General features: G+C 46.4%; 1 protein-coding gene across 4 annotated transcripts in view; it reads right to left on the bottom strand.

The window, feature by feature from the left end:
* The window catches only part of USP42 (ubiquitin specific peptidase 42), a 674,575-nt gene that overhangs the window by 75,473 nt on the left and 573,821 nt on the right, over window positions 1-25,281 (bottom strand). For 3 of the 4 annotated variants that reach the window (XM_086940745.1, XM_086940748.1, XM_086940746.1), the window contains exons 16-17: window positions 9,238-9,569; window positions 8,848-8,964 (exon numbers count right to left, since the gene is read on the bottom strand). In XM_086940745.1, the coding sequence (XP_086796871.1) occupies window positions 8,848-8,964; window positions 9,238-9,569 (449 nt within the window). The remainder of the gene's footprint in view (window positions 1-8,847; window positions 8,965-9,237; window positions 9,570-25,281) is intronic. The other variant, XM_086940747.1, reaches the window with a different exon arrangement.

The following is a 25,281-nucleotide window of genomic DNA, read 5'->3' as shown; positions in this document are numbered from 1 at the left end:
TAGAAGTCAGTTCGTAGAAAGGGGAGGGCGGAAAGGGTGGTAAGGAATCTATAACTAATATATGTCGCTTACAGATATATCATTACCGAAGGTAAGTAACTTGTTCATCTGAAAAAAACTCTTAGTTATAGATCCTTACCTTAGAATAGATACCCCAGCAATACCAACCCCGGAGGAGGGTCTGCGAACTAAGTTCACCCCAGGAAGTCTTGGAGAACAGGACGGGCAAAAAGGCTGTCTCTCCGGACTTGAGAATCCAAGCAGTAATGTTTGGTAAACATGTGCAGAGACGCCCACATGGCTGCCTGGCAGATGTCATGAAGGGGAACTCCACGTCCTAAAGCAGTAGTGGCTGCAGTCACCCTGGAGGAATGGGCGCGCAGTCTTACTGGAGGTTCCTTCTTTGCCAAAGAGTAACACATTTTTATACAAAAAAAGACCCACCGAGAGAGGTCCGTTTTTGCACGGGCCAACCTTTTTTGCCGCCCACATAGCCAACAAAGAGTTGGTCATCCACCTTGTGCGATCCAGATAGAAAGATAGCGCATGTTTTGGATCCAGGCGGTGGAGCCCCTCTTCCTCGTTTGAAGGATGCGGAGGCGGAAAGAATGTGGGCAAAGTGATTGTTTGACCAATGTGGAAAGAAGTAACCACTTTGGGAAGAAAGGAAGGTCTGGTTCTTAGGACAACCTTGTCCGGATGAACAGCAAGAAAAGGAGGCTTAGAGGAAAGAGCCTGAAGCTCACTCACCTTGCGAGCAGAGGTGATGGCCACTAGGAAAGCAGTCTTTAAAGTTAAAAGTCTGAGAGGACATTTATGTAGTTGTTCGAAAGGAGCGCACATAAGGTATGTCAGAACTTAGTTCAAGTCCCACTGAGGCATTACGAAAGGAATAGGAGGAAAGAGGTAAGTAATGCCCTTAAGGAATCTATTTACAATAGGGGACTTGAAAAGAGAAGGCTGATCAGGCAGCCGAAGAAAGGCTGAGATGGCTGAAAGATACCCCTTAAGTGTGCCCAGAGCAGAGCTCTGCTGGGCCAAAGAGAGGAGGAACAAAAGAACTTCAGAAAGAGGAGCAGAGAGGGGGTCCACAGCCTTTACTGTGCACCATGCCACAAATTTGTTCCATCTACAGGCGTATACCATCTTAGCGAGGGAGATAAGAAGGCGAAGAGCCTCTTGACATAGGGTCCACGACCCCACCGGCCCTGTTTGTTGCAGTACCACATGGCGGTGGTGTTGTCTGTGAACACCTGCACTACTCTTCCCTGAACAGAGGGAAGGAATGCTTGGAGTGCAAGACGAATTGCCCAGAGCTCCAGAAGGTTGATGTGGAGCTCAGGCTACGCCGGAGACCAGAGGCCTCTGATCTCCGCCTCCCCCATGTGGCGGCCCCATCCCAGAAGTGATTGCATCTGTCACCACTGTGAAATCTGCAATTGGCGTGCAGTGCCCTCCGAGATCTGGACGCAATTGGAAAGATTCCCCTGATGCTGAGCACACTGGAACTTCAGGTAGCACTGCAGAGCCCGCATATGCCACCTGGCATGATCCACCATCAGGATGCAGGCGGCCCAGAAGCCGCAGGGTCATTTTGACCGACACCCGGGATCGAGGCTGAAAGATCGCAATCATTTTGCGAAAATCCCGGACTCGCTGCTCGAGAGGATAGGCCCGAAACTGCGTCGTGTCCAGAACCGCTCCGAAGAAGAGGAGCTTCTGAGAGGGACTTAGGTGGGAATTTGGCATGTTGATAGAGAAGCCCAGCGAATGCAGGAGGTCCGTCGTAGTCTGGAAGTGGAAGACGACAGCCTGGGGCAAGCCCGCCTTTAACAGCCAGTTGTAGAGATAGGGGAAGACTGGAACCCCTGATCTGCGCAGATGAGCTGCAACCACCGCCATCACTATCGTGAACACCTGAGGGGCGCTGGTAAGGCTAAATGGGAGCACAGAAAGTGCTTGTGTCGCACCGTGAACCGTAGGTAACGCCTGTGGGATGGCAAGATGGGAATGTGTAAATAGGAGTCCTGCAACTACAACACTACCACCCAGTTCCCAGGGACGAGGGCAGACAGAACCTGAGCCAAAGTCAACATCTTGAACTTCTTGTTCCAGAGGAAACGGTTGATGTCCCTGAGGTCTAAGTTAGGACGAAGGCCTTTATCCTTCTTGGGTACCAGAAAGTAGTGGGAATAGCAACCGTGACCTACTTCTGGCGCAGGGACGCGCTCAATGGCTCCCTTGGCCAAGAGAGCAGCAACTTCCTGGCGGAGAAGGGCTAAATGATCCTCTGACATGCGATGGAATTGAAGTGGCATGGATGGAGGGGTAGTCTCGAAGGGGAGGGAGTAGCCCCTTCGGACTATCTGCAAAACCCACCTGTCCGACATGATGTTTTGCCAGTGGGGGAGGTGATGGTGAATCCTGCTGCCCACTGGCAACTGGTGGCCCTGTAGGGTCGGACTAGGAAGGTTTGGAAGCTGCTGCAGAGGGGGCCCTGGTGAACTGGCCTGCCCGCTGGCCCCCTGACCCACGAGGCTGGGTTCCACGTCCCCGGCCATGCAGTGGCTGAACAGTTTGTGCAGGCATGTGCCCTGGGCGGAACTTATTGGGGCACCCCTTCCGCAGCCACGAAAGGGGCGAAAAGCAGACTGCACAGGCCGGGTGGTAGCGAGGCCTAAGGATCCGGCCATAGCCCTAGAATAATTAAAACGCTTGAGTGCGCTGTATGCTTTGTCGCCAAACAGGCGATAGCCATCAAAGGGCATGTCCAAAAGATTGGATAGGACATTGTCTAAAAAGCCTGTGGATCTCAGCCAGGGTTACAGAAGTGGAAATCGTCCTGCCTAGCATGCCTGCTGTGTCCAACCCACACCGAATGGCAAACTTGGCGCATCTCTATCATCAGCACGGGATAGAGTGGCCCGGGCCTCCTCCGGGCACTATGGCAGCACCTGCGCAATCGAGTCCCACACAGTGTAGATGTTTCAGCCCAACAGACATGCGGTGTTCACCGACCACAGCTGGCGGAAGAAAACATCTTCTTCCCAAAATGGTCCAGCTTTTTGGATTCCCTACCTGGAGGAGCAGAAGGGAATGCGCCCTTCGATGTAAAGACTTGGACCACCAAGCTCTCAGGATAGGGTGTTGGGAGAGGAAAATGGGGTCGCCCGGGATCGGGCCGTGGCGTCGGGCAATCATCCTATCCACAGGAACCCGTGCTGGGCTTGGACCATGTGCCCAGAAGGATGTCTGTGAGGGCCTCATTGAACGGCAGCAGGGGCTCTGAAGAGGTCGCTGCCGGTTGAAGCATCTCGGTCAGGAGGTTAGTCCTGACTGCCACTGTAGGAAGCTCGAGGTTTAAGGTTCAGCCGCCCTATGCAGCACCACTGCGAAAGATGCACCTTCCCCCGTAGCCACAGCAGGTGGAGAAAGCATACCAGGGTCTGGTGAGGTGTCCAGACCACTGGCATCACCCAACTCCTCTTTCCAGTCCGGTTCATCCAACTGGTCTGCAAGAGGGTCCACAGACCCCTAACAGTCCTCTTCATCATCACCTGGTTGCCACTCAGAGCTATAGGGAACCCCAGGATAGAACAGGGGCACAAAAGTACCCATCGGCGTAGGGCGATGTCCGTCCAGCTTCCTGTCCATGTCCCGGTGGAGGGCGGTGTTGATATCGTCTGGGGACACAACCGGCATCGGAGGTGGCGTCATCGGTAGTGACGCCAGAGGAGGTGTCGTGAGGTCGACCGGCACAGATCCGGATTCTGGCCTGGATCCTTGGGGGCCCCTCAGCGCCGGGTTCGAAGGCCTAGAGCCCCCAACTGAGTCCAGTAGAGTCGGACTGCCCAAAGATGGAGTGGAGGGCTTCGTAAAAGCTACGAAGTTGGGCAGGGGTCGCTCTGGCTCCTGGAAAAGGTGGGACGCTCGGAGCCGACCCAGCTGGATCCACAGGCAGAGCACCATCCGCCTCTCTCGTCGTGTCAGCCGACGGACGGGGAGAACGCGAAAAGCGACGATGTTTCTTAGCCTTCTTTTTGTGCTTCGAATTACCCGAAGACTTCAATGATGAGTGGTGGTGACTACTCGGCGACCTGTCCTGCAACCTCCCTCTCGACCGGGACCTCAGCGGCGCGGAGCAGACTGCCAGGCATCGAGAAGCTTTAGGGATCGCTCCAGCAAAGACGGGTCGTGGTCGCGCTCCAGGCACCAAAGGCACACAAGGTGCGTTTCCGTGACCGACATCGGTTTGTGACAGGAGTCGCAAGCCTTGAAGCCGGTCTGACATGGCATCCCTAGTGCACCAGGAGTCAACAAGCTTCAAGAAAGAAGTCGGCAAAAGTAAAAAAATATCAGTCAAAAAGTGACTGGAGGTACCGCTCTCTTCGGATCTGTGCTGGCGTGCGCGGATAAAGAAAGAACTGACGTCAGCGAGCGAGGGCGGTGTTTAAGTAGATACCACAACGTTATCCCGGCGACCACGATGCCACCTATCGACGTGCAGGGGTACTGCTATGAAATAATTCTACAGATCCAGTCTGACGCCTGGGGGTAATTCTAAGGTTAGGAATCTATACCTAATAGTCTCTTTCAGATTTAATTAATTTGTACCTCAAAATGCAACAGCATCATTATTTTAATTTAGCTAAGCATTTCCTGACACCACTGCTGCTATTGCCACATCAGTCCTTGCATGCTCCCTCCCTTGCACTCTGCTTTAACTCCTTCTAGATGTGTTTTAGGTCAGCTTAAAGACAACATTTCAAAAGAGACACAAAGCATTATCATGTGCTCCTCTTAAACCCTGCCAACCAAACTTTTCAAAGCAGCTGACAGTAAATCCTTTAAAGGAAGCTGTATGCAACTGTTTGGAGGCGGGTACTACCCACACTCTAAACTCCAAATCTGACATCAATCTTACAAGCTCTCCTGCTGGCTTGACAAGATGCTATCTTCTATAATACGGTAGTACCAAGGCCACCAGAAAAAATGTAAGAACCTTTATAACAAATGCCAAGACAGACAATTCACAAGTGGATAAACTAATGTGCTTGGTGGATTAAGCTGTGTGCTACTCTTCTCAAGGATATACTGCTTTGACTGATAACACGTTCAGTGCAGAGACAGGTATCAGCTGGTGAGTTTACAGACAAGTATCATTTAGTGAGTACATACAAATCCCTACACAATACAGGACCAGAATACCTGGAGAGCCACATACATTTTCACCACCCCAACAGACACCTATGCTTTGCCTCACTTGCACGCATTCCCCGCATCCGCAAAAGCAAAACGGGAGGTCGCTCATTCTCCTACATCACACTTAAGATGTGGAATGACTTCCCTCAACACACCAGAGCCTCCTCCTCACGTCTGAATTTCTGCAAGAAGCTGAAGATCTGGCTCTTCGTATAAGCACCTTGAGGACTAAAAACCTACATATTTGCGCAATCGCCTGGCTACCCTCTTGGGTGATTAGTGTTCTTTTAAAATCATTATAACATAACATAACTGCTTGTCAACCATTACTTTGAGTCTGGTGGTGATAAATACTGGGTTTGCACATGCAGGTGGATGCAATGGTGGTGACTCTTTACACATTCTGCCCGTTACTCCTAACCCTCGTGCTCACTGTATGTCATTACCTTATACATATATCACAGTAATTTAACATCTTCTAAGACAGTCCCGCAACCAATGCTTAGCTCAGCCAGCAGCACAGGGTTAAATGGGCTTATTGCAGACAAACGAGTACCAAGCACAAAGGGGAGCTATTGCAGCCATTAATCAAAAGCAAATGAAATGAAAAAGGTTAGCAGCCCTGTCCATAATAATATGGAATCCTCCGATATCTTCAGGAGGTGAATCCGAAGGAAGATGAGATGGCAGTGAAGGAGTTTGCTCTATGTAATCATCCCACTTTACCACTGGTGGAGAGGGGTCTGGAAGCTCACCTTCTTCATGTTCCTCTTCCGACGTAGTAGGGTTGTCTCTGGGAGGAGGAGGAAGTATGGGAGCTTATGCCATTACCGGAGTGGCCGGAGGTGGAGGCATTGGTGTTTGCGGCTTTTCCTGTGGAGGTGGAGGAGGTATAACATCCTCCTGAGGAGGAAACCTTTGTTAACATGTCCGCCGACATGCTTTGAAGATCCATGATTAACTCTGGAGGGAATTGAGCAGACTGCTGCTGGGCTGTTCTAAATATTGCTGGTAGTGCACTGGAAGGGCAGAATAGTGATGGTAGTATTGCTCCTCCTCGTCATATTTGTCATCATCCTCCTGATACTTAACGTGTAACTCTGAAGGACTACGTGCAGCTCTAAACTGACCCTCATCATCATCATCAGAGTCCTCAAAGTCTAAAAGATGGCTAGGAAGAAGAGGAGAAAATGTTGGTGTCCTAAAGTGCTGTTGTACTGGTTGCTGAAATGGTGTTGATGGACCAGTATAACATAATGGATATGCTTTATTGTTGACAGTGAAATGTTCGTCGTCAACGGTACTGTCAAGGTCATTGGAAATGCAGTCACCACATTTTCAGTCGACGACGAGAACGACGGTAGCATTGTCTTCGTCAACAGTGGTGTCGTCGACTGTGGTGTTGTCAACGTTGTCGGTGACGATGGTGTCTTCCGTCGACGATGATGTCGTCGTCAACGGTGGTGTCATCGTCGATGTCTTCTTCGTCGAAGGCTTCACTGACAGGCTCGTCGACAACGTGGTCTTGATTCTCGTCGACGGCACAGTCGTCGACGACAAGGGCAGCGTCAACAGAATAAGCCTCCAGAACTCACCGTTGATGTGGTAAGCGCCGTCGAAGATCTCGCTGACAAGGTACTAACTGTGGCCGTCGTTGAGGTGGGAACAGGCGTCCATTGTGAACCTGCGCCTGATGAAGACTTGTGGCCGCCTTTACCGTTAGAATGTCTGAGGAGATTTTAGGTTGTTTCTCCTTTTTAAGAGATTCTTTAGGCGCTTGAGAGGTTTTAGATTGCGTTTTCCTCTCCTCAGCCTGACCCTCAGGCGACCTGAGCCTCTTGAGTGACATAGCGGACATGTCACTGCCTACACCAGAAGACGCAGATTGCTTTTCTTCAGCCAAAGTAGAAACCTTCCTTCTCTATCCCTCGAGGTCTTCGTGGGGAAGGTGTGGCAAATTTTACAGTGCTTTGCCTCATGGCTGGGATAGAGGCAGTAGATACACTCTTTATGTGCATTATCTACATGCACCTTCTTCTTCCCACAGGATTTACAGGATCTCAATAATCCTTTTTTATCAGACATTCTTCTAAAAGAAATCCAAAAGAGACTTGTCTGCAAAATTTGAAGTAAACTTATCAGAGCTAAGGGAGACTCCCTTACACTACGAAGTGCGGTGACAATCTGAGGGACTTAGCCTCTCTTGGGAAGGTTATAGAGGGTGCTGGGAGCTGATTGGCTGAGTTTTCAGTTTGGTCCTTTTTGTAAAAGGAGACTAATAGGCTATAGAAAAACATTTTATGTACCGTGGGACTCCCACTACGACGACGGGGAATCATTCAGGCATGTGAATCTATGAAAGATACCCCAATACTGGAAAACTGTAGACGTCAATGGGGACTAAACGTGGTGGCTATAAATATACAATCTCACTGAGATATTGTCATGCATTTCGCCACTAATTTAACACTTTCTAAGACAGTCCTGCAACCAATGCTCAGCTCAGCCAGCACCACAGGGATAAATGGGCACATAGCATCCAAGCGAGTACCAAGCACAAAGGGGAGCTATTGCAGCCATCAGTCAAAAGCTCTTAAGTTGGAGGACACTGCATCAGGGAACTCTAAGTCATATTAACTATTTCTATTTGGCTCTCCTCCGTGCATAGTAAAAAATGTAAAATAAAAAAAAGTATTACTGATCGAAGAAGGGCGTATGGAGCTATGCAATACTGTTTTAAAACTCTTTGCAAGTAATAAATAAAACATATCTGAGGCCACACTTACCAGAGTATTTAACTCTGATGTTAAAACATACCAAGGATCTGTTACATTTGTTGAATAAATATTATGGAGTTAACGGAAGGGGATCAAAGGACCAAAGTAAGAATGAGTCAAGTTTTAGAATTTGTGCTTGATATTGAACGTAGCTTGCAATCTTTGCACCTCCCTTTCGTTCACCACTCTTGCAAGCAGGAAAAGTGTCTTGCAAAAAAAAAAAGCAAACAAAAAAAACCCATTACAAAATAATTTTCTCCCAGAAACATTTGTGCAACACAATTCTATTTCTAAAGGTGGGATGATTTTCTGCAAAGTTTTTCTCTCATAAGTTTGTTAGCAGAGGTTGCCACTATTCGGTTTTAATCTTTGCAAACTTCATAAAGAGATAAGTAACAATCAAGGTCGAAGCTGTTTTCAAGACAGCTTACTCTTAGGCAGCAAGGATATTACTGCAGACAAGAGCAGGGAAAAACACCACAAAGAAAAGGCAAATTAGTACGTTCTATAAGAGAAAGACCCAAAACAAATGCACTGATCTCTGCATTTTTCACTTTGACTCAAAATGAACTAAACTTAAAAACTGAGGTGAGACGGTGCATGGGAAGCATGGGCCTACTTTGTGCTGCTGGACTACTACGATTGTCACTGGAGAGGGGGGCTCTTGTCTCCGCATCAATATCGAGACTTCACAAAAACAAAGAAGTAAAGTAGATCCACTTAATTTTGTCAAGTGATTGATAGGGAGAGCATTAAAACTGAAGGAACGTATTCCTTGGTAATACAATATCAATCTATTTAATAGCTTTTCATCAAGAATACTCATAAGAAAAACTAATGAATGAATAACTGTTAGCACTGAACTTACTTGGTTCTGCATCTTTACAGGGATGTAAACATTCATGTCCAAATCTAGGTATGTCAATGTGACTATATTCAGAACCTACTCTTGGCCCATGTCGGTATGGCGGAGGATAAAAGCTATCTGCAAAACACACAAGCACAGAAATGGATGTACTAATTTATATTTTGTTCATATAAGGTAATTCACCTACACATGCCTGTCCAGTCACAAAGTTTTAGGGGATACAGCCTACAGGTCCCTCTAATTTCAAATACAAACATTTGAGTTTAGCATATGTTTTACCATAAAACATTCACTAAGCAATAGGGTACTAGGACCATTGGTGTCAGCATAAAGAACATGAGGGAAGACTTTCAGAATTTGTTTAGGGAGAAAAAAGCAGTCTAGTCTTACCGATATCACACTCATCTTCCCTGTAATAACCGTTTTCCTCACATTTTAATGGAATGTATTTTGTTTTTAAGCACTGCTCATCCTTGTGATGCCGTTCGTCGTCATAATTTCGGTGATCTTTAATGAGTGGTCCAAAATATCCTAGATGATGACCATCTGTGATGAGAGCACTCTTCTCTGGTCCAGAGTAGGAAGCTAGCTTTGTAAGGTGATCCGAGTCACCACTATAGTCCTCATATTTTCTCTCATGCCTTTTCCTTTTTTTCTTTTTCTTTTTGTATCTGTGGTTGTCGGAGTCAGAGAAAGCTGAAGATTCATCTGAGTCAGTATATCTGAAGGAAATAAGAAGCACAGTTTTTGGCTCGTTTACTTTCAAGCTTTGAAGTTCACACTGGAATTCCACTGTATAATAGTACGAGCAACTGATCTACATTTCTATTGACCTCCCTATTTTTTCTATTGGACACTGTGTATGTCAACACACAACTGATCTCTAGCATTTAGAAAACATATTAATTAACAAATCATCTGGAGCTCTATGTAGAGAGAACCAATCCCAGCAACTGTGAAGTCAAAGTAACAGGGGAGAAAAGTCAATATGAAATGTATTGCCGCAAATTCAGTATGAGGGCATGTTTGACAAGTAACAAACAACAATAAAAAGAGCGAGCACTGAGAGACCACCAGTGGGTAGGGGTAGAGGAAAGGGGCTTAGGTAATGCCACCAGAGTAGAATTAAGGCTGGGCAAATACACTGGCAAATAGTTAATCATTGTAACAAGTATCTCCTGCTACTCATGGACACCTAAAAACCAGATAATGCTGCGAGCTCACTGCAATGCAAGGTCCTCCTCTTTAGACTTTGACCTCACAGGGATGGTGAGGTGAGCAAACAAGGCTTTCTCCTGGTAGAGTTATGTTGGTTTGAACAAATAAGTTACTTACCTTTGGTAATGGTGTATCTGTAAGAGACATATGTTAGTTATAGATTCCTTACCTTAGAATTGCCCCCAGGCGTCAGACTGGATACAGAGAATTTTTCTCTTAGCAGTACCCCTGCGTGTCGGTAGGTGGCATCAGTCAACTCTGCATCCGTCGCCAGGTTGCTGGGATGATGTTACGATGTCTACTTAGACGCTGCCTCTGGGCGCTGATGTCAGTTCTGACACTGCTTTTAACGCCAGAAGTGCAGAGCCATGCAAGACACTGACCACTGGTACACATAACTAGGACCCTGGAAGGGGGTCCCTATCCCTAGAAGTCAGTTCTCTTTGGGAAACCCCTGAAAAATATCAGTGAGGCAAAAAGACGCCATACTCAGCCTTCTCTTTGAATTTAGCTTGCATAGAGAGCAGGGCTGTATCCGAGCCAAAAAGCTGTCATTACCAGGTGGCGCCGTTTTTGACATTCGATGGACTCTATGCTGCAACGCTTCTCAATCGGAAAGGCCTGGTTTGTTGCATTACATCGCTGATGCCAGTAGTGGCGCCAAAGGTTCGAACTCCAGCAAGGGTTGTGGCCGTGGGATAGAGCTCTGGACTGGGTTGGTCCGGATTGGGATCCGGGGGTGGATCCTGAGGGTCCAACAGGCATTGGAGGAGGCATTTATACAGTAACCCAGTTGAAGTATCTCTTGATTACTTGGAAAGCTCTTCAGAAGGAGTCAGTTTCCCAAAGATGAGGGACACAGCCTGGTAAAACTTTTGAAATAGAGCAGGAATCGCTCCAGCACCCGATTCAGCCCTACAGGAAGTGTGTGAGAGCGGGCCTAGAGGAGTGGGGCAGTCTTACACTCTTTTCAGGAATTTGGACGAACACAGAGATGTTGAATGGCACTTTGACTTATTTTTTTCTTCGTGCACTTATCTAATGAGGGGAGAGGATGTAGCCTTACTGCAAGAGCAGTCGACCTCGAAGCTGCAGAATGTGACTCGAGTCTCGTCACTGACGCTCAACATCCTGTGATTCTGGGCAAAGCACTTAATTTTCCAGTGCCTAACAAAAAAATAAATGAATGTGTTCTTCTGTAAAGAAATTGGTGCTCCTGTAAAGCGCTCTGATAACCGATGTCTCGGGTCTAGTTTGCGCTATATAAAACTTTAAAAAAAATCGAAATTTGGACTTCGATGATGACCCATCAGGGGAATAGGACAGGATCAAGACCGTCCTCGGGAGCAGGAATGACATGGAAACTTTTGGCTTTGTACCGCAAGAAGCTTCACTGCCCATTCGTGAATCGTCTTTGGGTGAGTCGAGAGACTGTCTGAGCAGCCTTTGGAGTTGTGGCCAACCCAAGCACCACAGGCAGACCACATGGATATCAGTCGCAGACATTTCTCTGTGACATTCCCTGCAAAGCTTAAAACCAGTAGCTTTCTGAGGGGAGATGTTCGCCAGTACACTGGAAAAAACAGAAGAAATGGGTCGAGACAAGGCAAGAAATGTTGGTCAAAAAATGATCACAGTGGCTCTCTGGATCTGTAGCTTTTGCCGTGGAAAGAAGGGTAATGATGTCAGCACGCTGGGGCAGTGCCTATATTCATGGTGCAGATGGTATCGACACTGAGCCATCTGCACCATCCACCGGCAAGCAGAGGTACTGCTCAAAATCTTATGGATCCAGACGGACCCTTGGGGAATATTCAAAGGTAAGGAATCTGTGGTTAGAGGTCTCTTCCAGGAACAGGCCTTCAGCAGCGTGGGGAGATGTTGACAGTTCTATTCATTGGATTCATTGTCGTCAATTTCTTCTCTAAAATTTGAGACACTTCTTACATCTAGTTGCGTAGGACTGTAAGCTACCTGAGAAGCATAATCACTAAAATCATCTCCCTGGTCTGACTGTAAAACATGCCTTAAGGGTACAGTTGATACCTTTAAAAGTGAAAAGACAGATCTAATCAAACTTATTGTTGACGATATGAACAACGTGCCCAACATCAAAGGAGTACTTAGTAATGCAGTCAACGGTTTTGCCGTAATGGAGCAACTCTCATTGACGATGGTTTCTTGCTTGAAAAAATGCTTTTTGAAGGCTTTTTAATCTATTCCACTGGTTGATGCTCCTTGGATTACTTTCAGGAATGTTTTCCTTGTTTAATATTTGAGGAGCTGACAGCAAGTGCAGTCCCGAGTAAGTCTAGTTCAGGAAACTGAATAAGTCTCCTCTTTTGCGCTGCCTTCGTGGAAGTGCTTGGAGGGGCACTTCTCACTGAACCTTCCCCTGAAGAGGAGGAATCTCTCATTTAGGAGGAGGAAAATCCTCTATAGCCATGAGAATTAATGCCAACCTACTCTCTCTGTTCTCAAGCCTCTTAGTTGAAAAAATCTTACATTTGTTACATTTATATGCCATATGAGTTGGATAAAGGCAATAAATACACTGAGAAGGAAGGTCATCACTGTAAATCTTCTTGTGTCCACAAGATGAACAAGGTTTGAAAAGATATTTTTCTCTTTGTCAGCCATGGAAACAGTTGGTGATAGTAGGCTTTGAGATAAAAAGATACCCCTGGCCTAGCCAAGACAGAATCTTGCTTAAAAACAACTCACAGTACTTCAACGCTGAAGACAAGGTTAACTCAAGTCCAGGGTAGATCAAAATAGCAACATATTCAGGTTAACTGAAAGGTTAGAACAGAGCTCTGCCAGGGTACTCAGCAACTCAATGTGCAGTAGAAATCCAAGCTATAATGGCCTCTAGGGGGAGTAAGAGAGCTTAAGCTTTGACCTCATTGGGTAAAGTTTGGGTTCCTTCAAATGAGGTGGACGAGCTACTAAATTGATAATGCTGTTTCAGGCCTATGGCCATTTTATCACGGTTTACAGATATTTTAATGTACCGTGAATTCCCAGCTTGACGACGAGGAATGATTCAAGCATGTAAATATATAAAAGATGTAATGGTGGGGAAGTGCTTCTACTAGAAAGTATGATGGACTATTTTACAACCAAAAAGCACATTCAAATTGTCAGACATTTGTCACGTTCCTTATACATGCAATGTATCAAAATGAATATGCTACTTACCAGTATGCATCTGTTCTTGGCATGTAGGGCTGCTAACATTCATATCTTAGCATTAGATCGCCACCTAGTGTTGGGTCCGGATGATCGCACATTGTTGTCCTGGAAGAGTCTTCGAAGTATCCTGAGATGGGTGGCTCCTCCCCTGGACTACAGTGCGCATGGGCATCGGCTCCATCCCCAGATTGTTTTTCGCCATTGTGGCAGAGGATGGAGTGAAAAGTGTAAAGGATGTCCATGCTAACGATTGAATACAATAGTATATCTGCAGCTGCGACAGGCACCGGGGAGGAGGGTGGGCGATATGAATGTTAGCAGCCCTACATGCCAAGAACAGATGCATACTGGTAAGTAGCATATTCAGTTCGAGGCATGTGGGCTGCTAAATTCATATCTTAGCATAGAATACATAGCAGTCCCTCCTTTAGCGGCGGTTGCCTGTGCCAGCTGCAGAAACCTGAAAAAGTGTTTTGAGAACAGCCTGTCCTACAGCCGCTTGCTGTTTGGAATGTACATCAACACAGTAATGTTTTGTAAAGGTATGTGGTGTAATCCACGTGGCTGCTCTGCAAATGTCCTCTAGAGGAATGTTACCTAGGAAAGCCATGGATGCCCCCAACTTGCGTGTGGAGTGTGCCTTTGGGGGTATTGTTAAAGTGCGCTTGGCCTTTTGATAACAGATTTGAATGCACTTAACAATCCATCTGGCTATTCCAGCTTTGGAGATCGGGTTGCCTTTGTGTTGTGGTGAGAAGGCAACAAAGAGTTGTTTCGTCTTTCTAAAGTGTTGTGTCCTGTCCATGTAGTACATCAACGCCCTCCGTACGTCTAACGTATGGAGCATTCTTTCCGCCACTGTTTGTGGGTTCTGGAAGAATGCTGGCAGATCGATAGTTTGGTTGAGATGAAAGTGTGACACCACCTTTGGAAGGAATTTGGGGTTAGTACGTAGCACTACCCTATTTGGATGAATTTGAATGAAAGGCTCTTGTATTGTGAGTGCTTGCAGCTCACTAACACGCCTTAGTGACGTAATAGCAATTAGGAAAGCAACTTTCCACGTTAGGAATTGCAGTTCACACGAGTGCAGTGGCTCAAATGGTGGTCCCATCAGTCTGGTGAGGACCACATTGAGGTTCCAAACCGGAGCTGGCGGTGTTCTTGGGGGAATGACTCGCTTCAGACCTTCAAGAAACGCTTTAATGGCAGGCACCCTGAAGACCGAGAGATGCTGCCTATTTTGAAGGTAAGCCGCGATGGCGGATAGATGTATTCGAATAGAAGTGAACGCTAGTTTGCACTTATAAAGGTGTAACAGATAGCAAATGATGTTAGGGATAGATGCATCTAGCGGGTTTATGTCATTGTCCGCACAGTAAATGACAAAACGCTTCCATTTTGCGGCATAGCATGCTCGTGTTGAGGGCTTCCTCGCCTCCTTGATGATGTTCATGCATTCAGGAGGTAGGTTGAGGTATCCAAACTCTAAGATTTCAGGAGCCAGATCGCTAGGTTGAGCTGTTGCGGATCTGGATGCTGAATTTCTCCATGGTTCTGCGTCAGAAGTCTGGGCGTGAGGCGCAGTCTTTGATGCGGCACCACTGAGAGTTCGAGGAACGTGGTGTACCAGGCCTGGCGCGCCCACGTTGGAGCAACTAGGATGAGTGTCATCGAGTGTTGCCTTAGTTTTCTCGCCACCAGTGGTATCAGAGGTGTCGGGGGAAAAGCGTAAGCAAATTTGCCTGACCAGTTCATCCATATCGCATTGCCCTGCGATTGGGGGTGTGGGAACCTGGCGGCGAAGCTTTGGCATTTTGCGTTTTCCCTTGTGGCGAACAGATCTATGTCTGGACGACCCCACCTTTGGAAGTACGGCTGGAGTACCGATGGATGTATCTCCCACTCGTGCATTTGATGGCTGTATCTGCTGAGCAGATCCGCCATCTGATTGTCCTTCCCTGGGAGGTGTTCTGCCATGAGGAAGATGTTCCTCTGAATGGCCCACTTCCACATGCTCTGAGCCAGATGAGACAGCTGTGGCGAGTGGGTGCCCCCCTGTTTTTGGATGTAGTACATCGCGGTCATGTTGTCCGTCCGGACTAACACCACCTTGTTGCACAGATGTACAATGAAGGACTTGAGTGCCATGAAGATCGCCATCAGTTCTAGGTAGTTGATGTGCATCTTCTGTTGCTGCGTCGTCCATAGCCCCTGCACCGTGTAAGTGAGCAGATGAGCTCCCCATCCCTGGAGGGATGCGTCCGTTGTCAGGATAACCTGTGGCACTGGCTCCTGGAACAGTCGGCCCTTGCAAAGGTTGTGTGGAGTCCACCAATGCAGAGAGTTGTATGCCCGACTGGTAACCAACACTAGGTCTGTTAATTGTCCCTGAGCCTGTGTCCACTGATTTGCTAAACACTCCTGGAGCGGGCGCATATGCAACCGTGCGTGAGGGACTATGAAGATGCAGGAGGCCATCATGCCTATCAACTGCATGAACACTCTTGCTGGAAGTGAGTGTCCCGGTCTGAACTTGTGGATTAAAGACTGCATGCCGTCTATCCTGACCTGGTTTGGTTGCGCCTTGGCCGTCAGGGTATTGATTGTCGCACCCAGAAACTGTCGGACATGTGCCGGCTGAAGGTGTGACTTTGGGTAATTTAGCGAGAAACCTAGGTCGTGAAGGAGGTGAATGGTAGTTGACATGTCCGCGGCGCACTGCTGTTCCGACCTGGCTTGAACGAGCCAGTCGTCGAGGTAGGGGTAGACATGGATGTTCTGCCTCCTGAGGTGCGCTGCTACTGTCGCCAGACACTTGGTAAACACCCTTGGGGCAGTTGTGACTCCGAAGGGTAGGACTTTGAACTGATAATGCGTGCCCTGGATAGTGAACCTGAGGTACTTCCTGTGGGACGGATGTAGTGGAATGTGGAAATAAGCATCCTTGAGATCTAAGGTTGCTAAGAAGTCTCCTTTGTTTAACATAGGAAGAATTTGTTGCAGTGTAAGCATATGGAAATGCTCTGACAGTATGTACAGATTGAGGGGACGGAGATCCAGAATTGGTCTGAGAGATCCGTCCTTCTTTGGAATGAGGAAGTACAGGGAATATACCCCTGTGCCCTCCTCTCCCACTGGCACGAGCTCGATTGCCCCTTTTTGCAGCATCACCAACACTTCCTGCTGCAATAAGTGCAAGTGCTCTGCGGACATAGGTCTTTGCCTTGGCGGAATGTTGGGTGGAGTGGATTTTAACTCTAGACAATAACCGTACTGGATGAGCTGTCGCACCCACCTGTCTGTGGTGATGTTGATCCAGACGGGCAGGAACTGCTGTATTCTCCCCCCGACGGGTGTTAAGTGGTCGGGGGGCAGTGACAGCGAGTCACTGGCTGCTTGGGGCAGAGGAGCGTGAATTGTTGCCTCCTTTGCCGCGTCCCTTGTTGCTGTTTCCCCTGTAGCCCCTCTTGTTTTGTTTGGGGTACGAGGATTGTACTCCACCTCTAGGGAACTGTGATTGGTGACCCATCTGTCCTCTGGTGATTCCACGGGCACCTGAGCGACGAAAATTATTGCCACGAAACTGCTGTGATTGCAGGGCCCCCATAGATTTAGCAGTTTCAGTATCTTTTTTAATTTTTTCCAGGGTGGTGTCAACATCTGGACCAAACAGTCTTTCCGGATTGACTGGTTGATTAAGTATGGTTGTTTGAATGTCAGGTTTGAACCCCGATATGCGGAGCCATGCCTGTCTTCTGAGCATCACACTGGTATTAATGGCCCTAGCGGCCGTGTCCGCGACATCAAGTGCACACTTTATGGCCGCGTTGGAAATCAGTTGTCCTTCTCGAATAATCATTTTGGTGCCCTCTTGAAACTGTGGAGGCAGGTGTTCGACAATCTGCTCTAGTGTGTCGTAATGTGATCTATCATAACGTGCCAGTAGTGCCTGTGTATTTGCAATACGCCAGAAATTGGCAGCCTGCGCAGCCACTCTTTTGCCTCCTGCCTCTAGCACTTTGGACTCCTTATCCGGGGGAGGAGCTTCACCCGTTGATTGGGAGTTGGCCCTTTTTCTTGCGTTTGCGACCACCAGGGAGTCAAGCGGCAACTGTCCTCGAATGTACGCAGGGTCCGCAGGCGCTGGTCTGTACTTTTTTTCAATACGTGGGTTGACCACCCTTGCCCTGGTAGGTTCCTTAAAGATGTCCACCGCATGCTTGAGGACCCCTTTAAGCATGGGCAGTGTCTTGACAGTCTTTTCCGAAACCGAAAAAGTGTCGAACAGAAAGTCTTCCTCCACTGGGTCAGCATGCATGTCCACATCATGGTTAGCAGCTGCCCTCTCAATGAGTGCATGAAAACCTGCAGAATCCTCTGTAGGGGAAGCACGTGTACCGAAAGTCTGTGGGTCTTGTCCCATATCTTGGGTGCCTTGGTCCCCAATGACATCATATGAATCTGGCTGTGCCTCAGGTTCATTGACTGGGAATGTATATTGTTCATCTTCAGCATACCCCTCACTTTCAGAGTGGTCTGGAGACGGTGTCGGGCTCCTTCTTGGAGGAGGCTGGATAGGTTCCATGAGGCCTGAGGCGTCATGTTGGTACTTCTTCTTCTTTAGGGGGATGACATAGGATTCCACCGGCTGCGAAGTGATTTTCCTTTTGTAAAGGGTTAACTTCCCCGTGTCCGCATCTATGAAGCACTCCGAATCCTCTTCTTGGTCGTGCACCTGACCTGAAGATGCCCCTGCCGAAGAAGATTCCGACTTCTTTGGCGTCGATTTCGACGAAAAAGCCTTCGGCGCCACTTTTGGTGGTAGAAGGAAGAGGAGTTTACTTGCGGGCTTGACCGGGACGTCTGCCTCCTTTTGCGTCGATGGCGTTGGCGCCGACGATGAAAAAGCCTTCTCCCTAATTCTTTGCAGTGAAGGAGCAACGAGAGATGTGTCGGTAACCGATGTCTTTGGCACCGACAAGGTGGCCCTGCCTTCGGATGCGACGTTCCGTTGGTCTTTTGGAGGGATGGACGGCGCCGACCTCGAGTCCTTGGAGCGATGCGCCGATGTTCCTGTTGGAGCCGGGGCTGCGTCGCTTGCTTTGGCTGGCTTTGCCGGCGCCGGCGCGCTTGTCTTGTGCGTGCCACCCTTTTTAGAGGATCTCTCCTCCGGCGCCGATTTCGACCCTGTGGAATCGCCGTGTTTCTTCGACTTCCGCGGACCGGAGGTCGACGGAGTCGATGAGGCTGCCGGTTTACTCGACTTTGCTGTAACGACCGCCATCTTAGGGACGATTGAGTCCTTTACTTTCGCTTTCAGTTTCGGGTCGGCCATTTTAGGTGTAGTCGAGACCGCTTCTTTCAGTTTCGGTTTCGATTCCCTCGGCGCAGCAAGTATGTCCGTGGCCGGGCCAGCAGGCGGGGCCGAGGCTTGCGCTACAGGGTCTTGGGTAAGGCCGACAGGCGATCCCGCGACCCTTTCCTGATGTTCGTCAACTTCGGGGCATAGCTCGTCCCCTGAGCTATCTTCCGCGGCCCCATAAACCATATTGTCGTCCCCTACCTCGTCGACGTATTCAAGGCCTTGATCCACGACCCCGTCGTCGTCATATTCCGGATCAGCCTCGACCTCCGACTCAGGCGGGGAGATTTGAAGATGATGGCTCAGGTCCTCCTCTTCTTGGTCGTCGAAGATGTTTTCCGGATCCGGGGCCGTCTGCTTGGCCACCAGGCGCACCGCGCGCCGAATCGTGAGAGTCTTCTTCGACCTGAAACTCGCACAGGCCCTGCAACTTCCTTCGTCATGGTCTGGCGAAAGGCATTTATTACAGACCGGGTGCACGTCTATATGTGGGTATTTGGACCCACAGAGCGGACACAGCTTAAACGGAGTCCGCTCCATGTTGGGAACTTGGTGTCGAGTCGCGATGAGAAGGCCTCGATGTCCAAAGAGTTGGAAAAACTCCGCTGATTCCGGCTCCGAGAGACGGAAGAACTCGAGACCGTACGCAAACAATACCGACGTAAAGAACCCAAAGCCTTTTGGCCTTTAGAACTGATGTTTTTTCGGTTCCGACGGAGAGACGTCGAGACCGCATCCGAACCCAATGGCGGAAAAAAACAATCTGGGGATGGAGCCGATGCCCATGCGCACTGTAGTCCAGGGGAGGAGCCACCCATCTCAGGATACTTCGAAGACTCTTCCAGGACAACAATGTGCGATCATCCGGACCCAACACTAGGTGGCGATCTAATGCTAAGATATGAATTTAGCAGCCCACATGCCTCGAACCACAATTAATTTTTTTACTACATGATACACTGGTTCAAGTTAACAAATGAGTTGCTAAGAATGCCACTGGAACAGTCCTCTAATTATTTCAATTAGAGGAACAACCACTTGGCATCCTGAACAATCACAATGAGCATCTAAACTGTTGGTAAGATTCAGCATGCTCGTTAATTCTCTGCTTTATCTGTCAGGCTGCAGCTGAAATACAAACTTCGCATGCCTGGCTGCTTTTGCAAAGCCAATTGGTCTGACTTAGAACTGAAAATGCAATTCAGACCTACTGGCTTTACTAATGCTTCCTTTTGATTATGTGCTTCAACAGGATATAGGAATATGTGTGTCTGTGTATACTTTGGGCAATAATAACAACATGAAGAGAAGAATTTGTGCTTTGGAAATAATGACAGCTGCAGTATTCAGGCTACATAGATCAGGTCTCCCTTTTACATCATAAATGCTATTAATGCTTTTATTCCTGGCGTTGGAAGGCCGGGATTAGAAGTGCATTAATGGTACTGCAACATTTCGTCAGGAAAAACTGAATAAGTACTGGCCCTTGTATCAGGGGGTCTTGGATTGCTGATGTTACCAAAATAAAAAGTTACCTTTGGTAAAAACATTTCTAGTGGGATATACAATCTTCCTATAGATTCCTCACCCAATGAATACACCTTCCAGGGTTAAGACTGGTCCAGCAAAGCTTTACTCCACAATCATTCTCTGGAGCAGTCACATGGGGCTAAGTGGCTACAGCCACAACTTTACCTCCGGACGTGACTTCAGTGGAATACATTAGGCACCAACCAGCCCGTTTACATTGTTACGTGGTACATATTCTATTCCTCATTGAGATGCATGGAGAAGATCTGAGAGAGCCAAGACAGTGACAAATATGGTACCCAGGAGCAAGTTACTTACCAGCAATAATGCTCTTTCTAGTGGATATTTTATCCAGCTACAGATCGCTCACAATTTGAATGTCTTCAGAATGAAACCAGCATTTTTTTCTGCAATATGTCCGTGAGTTGGTAGGTGGCTTACTCTGGCTACGTGACAGCTTCAACCCTCCTCTGGAAGTAATGCTGAGCCACATGTAAGCATCACTCCGGACTTCTGAGGTCAGTTTAATTAAATAAACTATTAGAAGTCCATTCCACATTCACTAGGTGAGAAAACATCTTTTCATATGGTTTGGCAGGCTGATCACTCCAACCTTTGACAACACAAAAGGCTTGCAGCTATTGGTCTTCAAGGAAAATGGCCTTAGCAGTATGCTTTGACGAACAGATGGAAAAAAAACATTCTAAACCAAATTCTGTTTATCCAATCATCTTGCTAAAGTGCTGTTAGAAAGGCATTTGGATTTAGTTTGAAGGACGGCTTTCCAGTTATGGTTGTGAAGACGGAAGACTTGTATCCTCTACAATGGGTATAGTGTTTGGCAATTGATCTGTGGACTGTCATGCTTACAAAGGCTTTCTCTCTTACAGACAGTTAACTATTAGGCCTCTTCCGCTTTCTGTACTATCTTCACACTAGAAGTAACCTCTGACACTGGGCACAGGAGTAGAGATTGTCATCTTCGTGCATATATTCTAAGCTGCTCACATTTACATTTTGTAAGTCCAAAATTAGCCAAGCCACCATATTGTATTGTGGCTGAAGGTGAACAAGTTCTGAGTCGTCACCCCCTGTGATGCCACAGCCTTTATTATCTATAGCCAAGGCCTCTGAATTGGAGTCAGAAAATTTCCTCTGTGGGGGCGTGGCATGGATAGCGGCCAAAGTTGCAGCTCTCTGTTGAGCATCGGCGAGTGTCCGGTGATTATCCAGCACCACTAAATATATCTCATCTTCCACTGGTGGCATGTGAGTCGGAAGAAGCCCAGGACACAGCAGTGACTCACCAGATATTACAAAAGCTGAGAACTGTCCTGAACGTAATCCAGCAGCTCCAATATTGAAACCGCATGGCTCCCAAGATGGCGGCGTACACTTCAGGAGCTTTGTACTCGGTTCCTCCTCTGTTAAAACTGTTTCAACCCCAGGCAAATAATGCAATTTCTGCTCAGCTGCCATGGTGATGGTTTTCCTACCCTCTCCGTCTGGAGAATAGCTGTGTCTAATGTCTCCTGACCTCCATTATCCACATGGAGCACCTCTCTCTTGGAAGAGAGATCTTGTGATGTAAATGAACACAGGCCTCCATATATCAGAATTCAATACCTCCACTTAAAGAATGTATCTGTTCTTCGTCTTTTACAAGCCTATCTCACTAAGTTTTGATTGTTCTCAGTGCACTTTGTTAGTCTTTGTTCATTCACTTTTCTCCGCCAATACTGTCATGTGTTACCGAAACAGGGCAGCGTTCCAGGCAAAAAGCAGAGGTACCTATAAGCTAGTCTGATTCGCATTGGTTATGGCTGAATGATAGCATATATCAATGTCAGAATACTCAATCACTTACTATGCGCTGACTTTTGACTTATAAGGGGGTGGTTCTGATTGTGCTAGATAAAATTCTGGTGCAATACCCTAAAGAGAACACTGACTTCCCTCGCTCCATCTAACTACCGCCATGGCTGACTCCAAAGCCAATGGTCCGCAGTAAAAGGAGAAAAAAGCAAAATTCAAAAGCTCAAAACAGGAACTTCTGATCCTGGAATCTCTGGTAAAGGACAAACCAGACTCCATCTCCACACTTTAGCCTATTCTCAAAAAGCTGAATATGGTCCACAATTTAACCCAGAGTAAAAAACGAACACTGATCTGCTCCAGCTTGAAGTAGCGGGCATTTGCAAAGACCTTAAGGGTCTTACTATACGGATATTGACTGCGGAGACCAGGATTAGCTCCATAGGGGACTAAAGTAATACACAATCCAAACAACTGGAGGGACTGGAGAAACCTCTAGCCGTGCTTAAAGTGAGATGACCGAATTAGAAGATTGCAACAGAAGAAGTAACCTGAAAATATTTGGTGCCAGAAAGAGCAGAAAATATAGCCTCACTGTTGATTCATTTCTTAGTTTAATGGATCCTGGATAAATTTGCCTACATCTTCAAAATTGAAAGGGCACACAGAGTTCCCACATACAAACCTAAAAATGCGTCAGTGCCACACTCAATCTTTAAATCTTTGCGCTAACACCACAAATCTATTCTACCCACTATCAGAAAATTCAAAATCATAATGTGACAGAGCCACAAAATCTCAATATCCCAAAACTATGCCAGAGGGAGTTATCAGAAGGACAGGGTTCCTGGCCCTCCAAAATAAACTCTCAGATAAGGCTATACAACACTATTTTGCCGGTGCATTAAAATTACCTTCAAAGGCCAAACCAAGATTTTTACAGAACCTGCTGAACTTTGTTCGGCAATAAATCAGAATTCCAGATGGAGGTCGAATCTTCTCCAGCCAAGGTACCTGGATAAGGTTTGTGTGTCTGAGCCCCTCTCGTATTAGGTTAGAAATAGTATTTAAACATATATTAAGTCTAAGGATGTATTGTTAGTGTTCCGCAACTAATGATTTATAGAACTAATATGCTAGGAAACTACTGCCATTTAGTCCACAATGTTGGCTAGTCTAAATCAATTGCTTTCTCCCTAACAGATAATTTAATGTTACAGTCAACTGTTTTTCAATATTACTGCCCATTGCATTGTACTGTGTGTACCCCAACGTTTTACTGTTGCTTATTGTTTATTCACACTATTTACTCCCCATGGTGTACTGAATCAGTTGTTCACTTTCAATACTGGACACCCTGGGGGCTCATTCTCCTCGCTATATCCTACACAGTCTTCATTTACTCCTCATCTCTAAGAAACTTCCCTTGGTGAGACGGGAGTTAGGGTTCTAAATGTGCTTAGGGAACACTTGTGGTCTTTCTACGTTCACCATGTGACTATCAAAGCCACTGCACATTGATCCCAGGCTTCTTTGTTTACTTGTTAAATCAATTTTGTTTGCTCTTTTATTCAGATCCAGAGCAATAACTTCCATGTAATTCTTAACTCAAGATGTGTTGCATGTCATATATATGGCCTCTTGTATCAAACTAATATTATAAATGGTGCAAATGTTGCTTCTTAAGATGATATCGCTCCACATCAAAGGGTTGAACCATTCTGTCAAGAGAAGGAAAATATCAGATTACTGTATCGACCTAAAAGGCGATCTTGTCTTTCTACAGAAAATCTTCATTTGGATACAGGATAGCACTGTCCTTTGTGGAAGGGTGGGTAACTGACATTACCTGCTCAGAAACTATTAATAAAAAGAATCGGAGAATCACACTAATCTCGAGAAGACCAGGCGTATCTTATATTTTATCAGAACACAATGATGAGGATAGATGGTTACTTACCAGACTCAAAAATGGAGAAAAAGATCTTTATACAATGAATATCTATGCTCTCAATGTTGATGACCCACAATTTTGGAGCTTTCTAAACATACAATTATAGACAATTCCCATAAACTCTCATATGATATTTGGAGGAGCTTTCAACCCCCGATGGACATTATCCTAGACCGTCAATCTTCATTTAAATATAGACCACCGAAAGCGCACAAACAATTGTTAAATCTATATAAAACTTATGGTCTCTCAGATGTTTGGAAGATACATAATTCTAAAGGCAACAATTTCACTTTTTCCCCTCTTAATTCAAGTTATTTCCACATTGATTAACAATTAGTAGACTCTGCTCTTTTACAGGTCTCCACTGACTCAAGAATCCAACCTACAACTATCGCAGATCATGCTGCCATATCCATCACCATCCTCAATACATCTACCGCCACAAAGAATTCAATCTGGCTGATGGACACCAAAGTTTTAGACAAGGAGTCAGATATACAATAATTATGAGATACATACCCCCAAGATATAAATCTGATCTTCTCCCCAGTAACCCTATGGGATGCGTTTAAATACACAATAAGAGGCTACATGATGATGCATATGGCCAGGAAAAAAGTGACATCAATAAGTCCCTCAAACAACTCCCAAATGAAATTAAATAACTACAATAAGAGTATCATATTTTTATTAGCAAACAAGCATATTTATGGGTACATGCATACAAATCCCCTTCACCTCAACAAAGCCACGGAAAACGGCAAATCTTAAATTCAAGAAAAATATTAATCTAATTTCCCACATCAAGGCCCCAGATGGCTCCCACAAATCCAAAACAGAAGATATCATGGGAATTCTTTTAACTGTTTATGTCTCTCTTTATCAAACAAAAGTATAGATCTAAAAAAAAAAAAACAAGAAAAAAATAAAGTTTGTTTCGAATTCTTGAATAAATTACCACCAAAAGTTATCTCTGACTTGGAAAATAAGCCTTCAGAAAGGCAATACGTTCATTCGTTCAGATTCGTTCATTTGAAGCACCAGGCCCTGATGGCTTCTCTAGATTATTTCATGAAACATGTGAAAATTCCATTTTAACCCCTTGGAGGATGCTCTTAACCACTTTGTGAGGCAAGGTAAGATCTACAGAACTGCAGCAGAGGATTCGATAGAGGTGATTCCCAAAGACAGCAAGTATCACTCTGACCCCAAGAATTACTGACCGAAATCTCTGACAAATAAGGAGGCAAAAATATATGCCACAATTTGGGGTGAGAAATTTGAACCACTCATCACCAAACTAATACATAACTCCCAAACGGGATTCATTAAGCGCAGACAAGCTAGCGATAAT

This window comes from Lissotriton vulgaris, chromosome 10 (genome assembly GCF_964263255.1).
Source record: "Lissotriton vulgaris chromosome 10, aLisVul1.2, whole genome shotgun sequence".
Taxonomy (NCBI): Eukaryota; Metazoa; Chordata; class Amphibia; order Caudata; family Salamandridae; genus Lissotriton; species Lissotriton vulgaris.
This window is presented reverse-complemented; position numbering and strand designations above follow the sequence as displayed.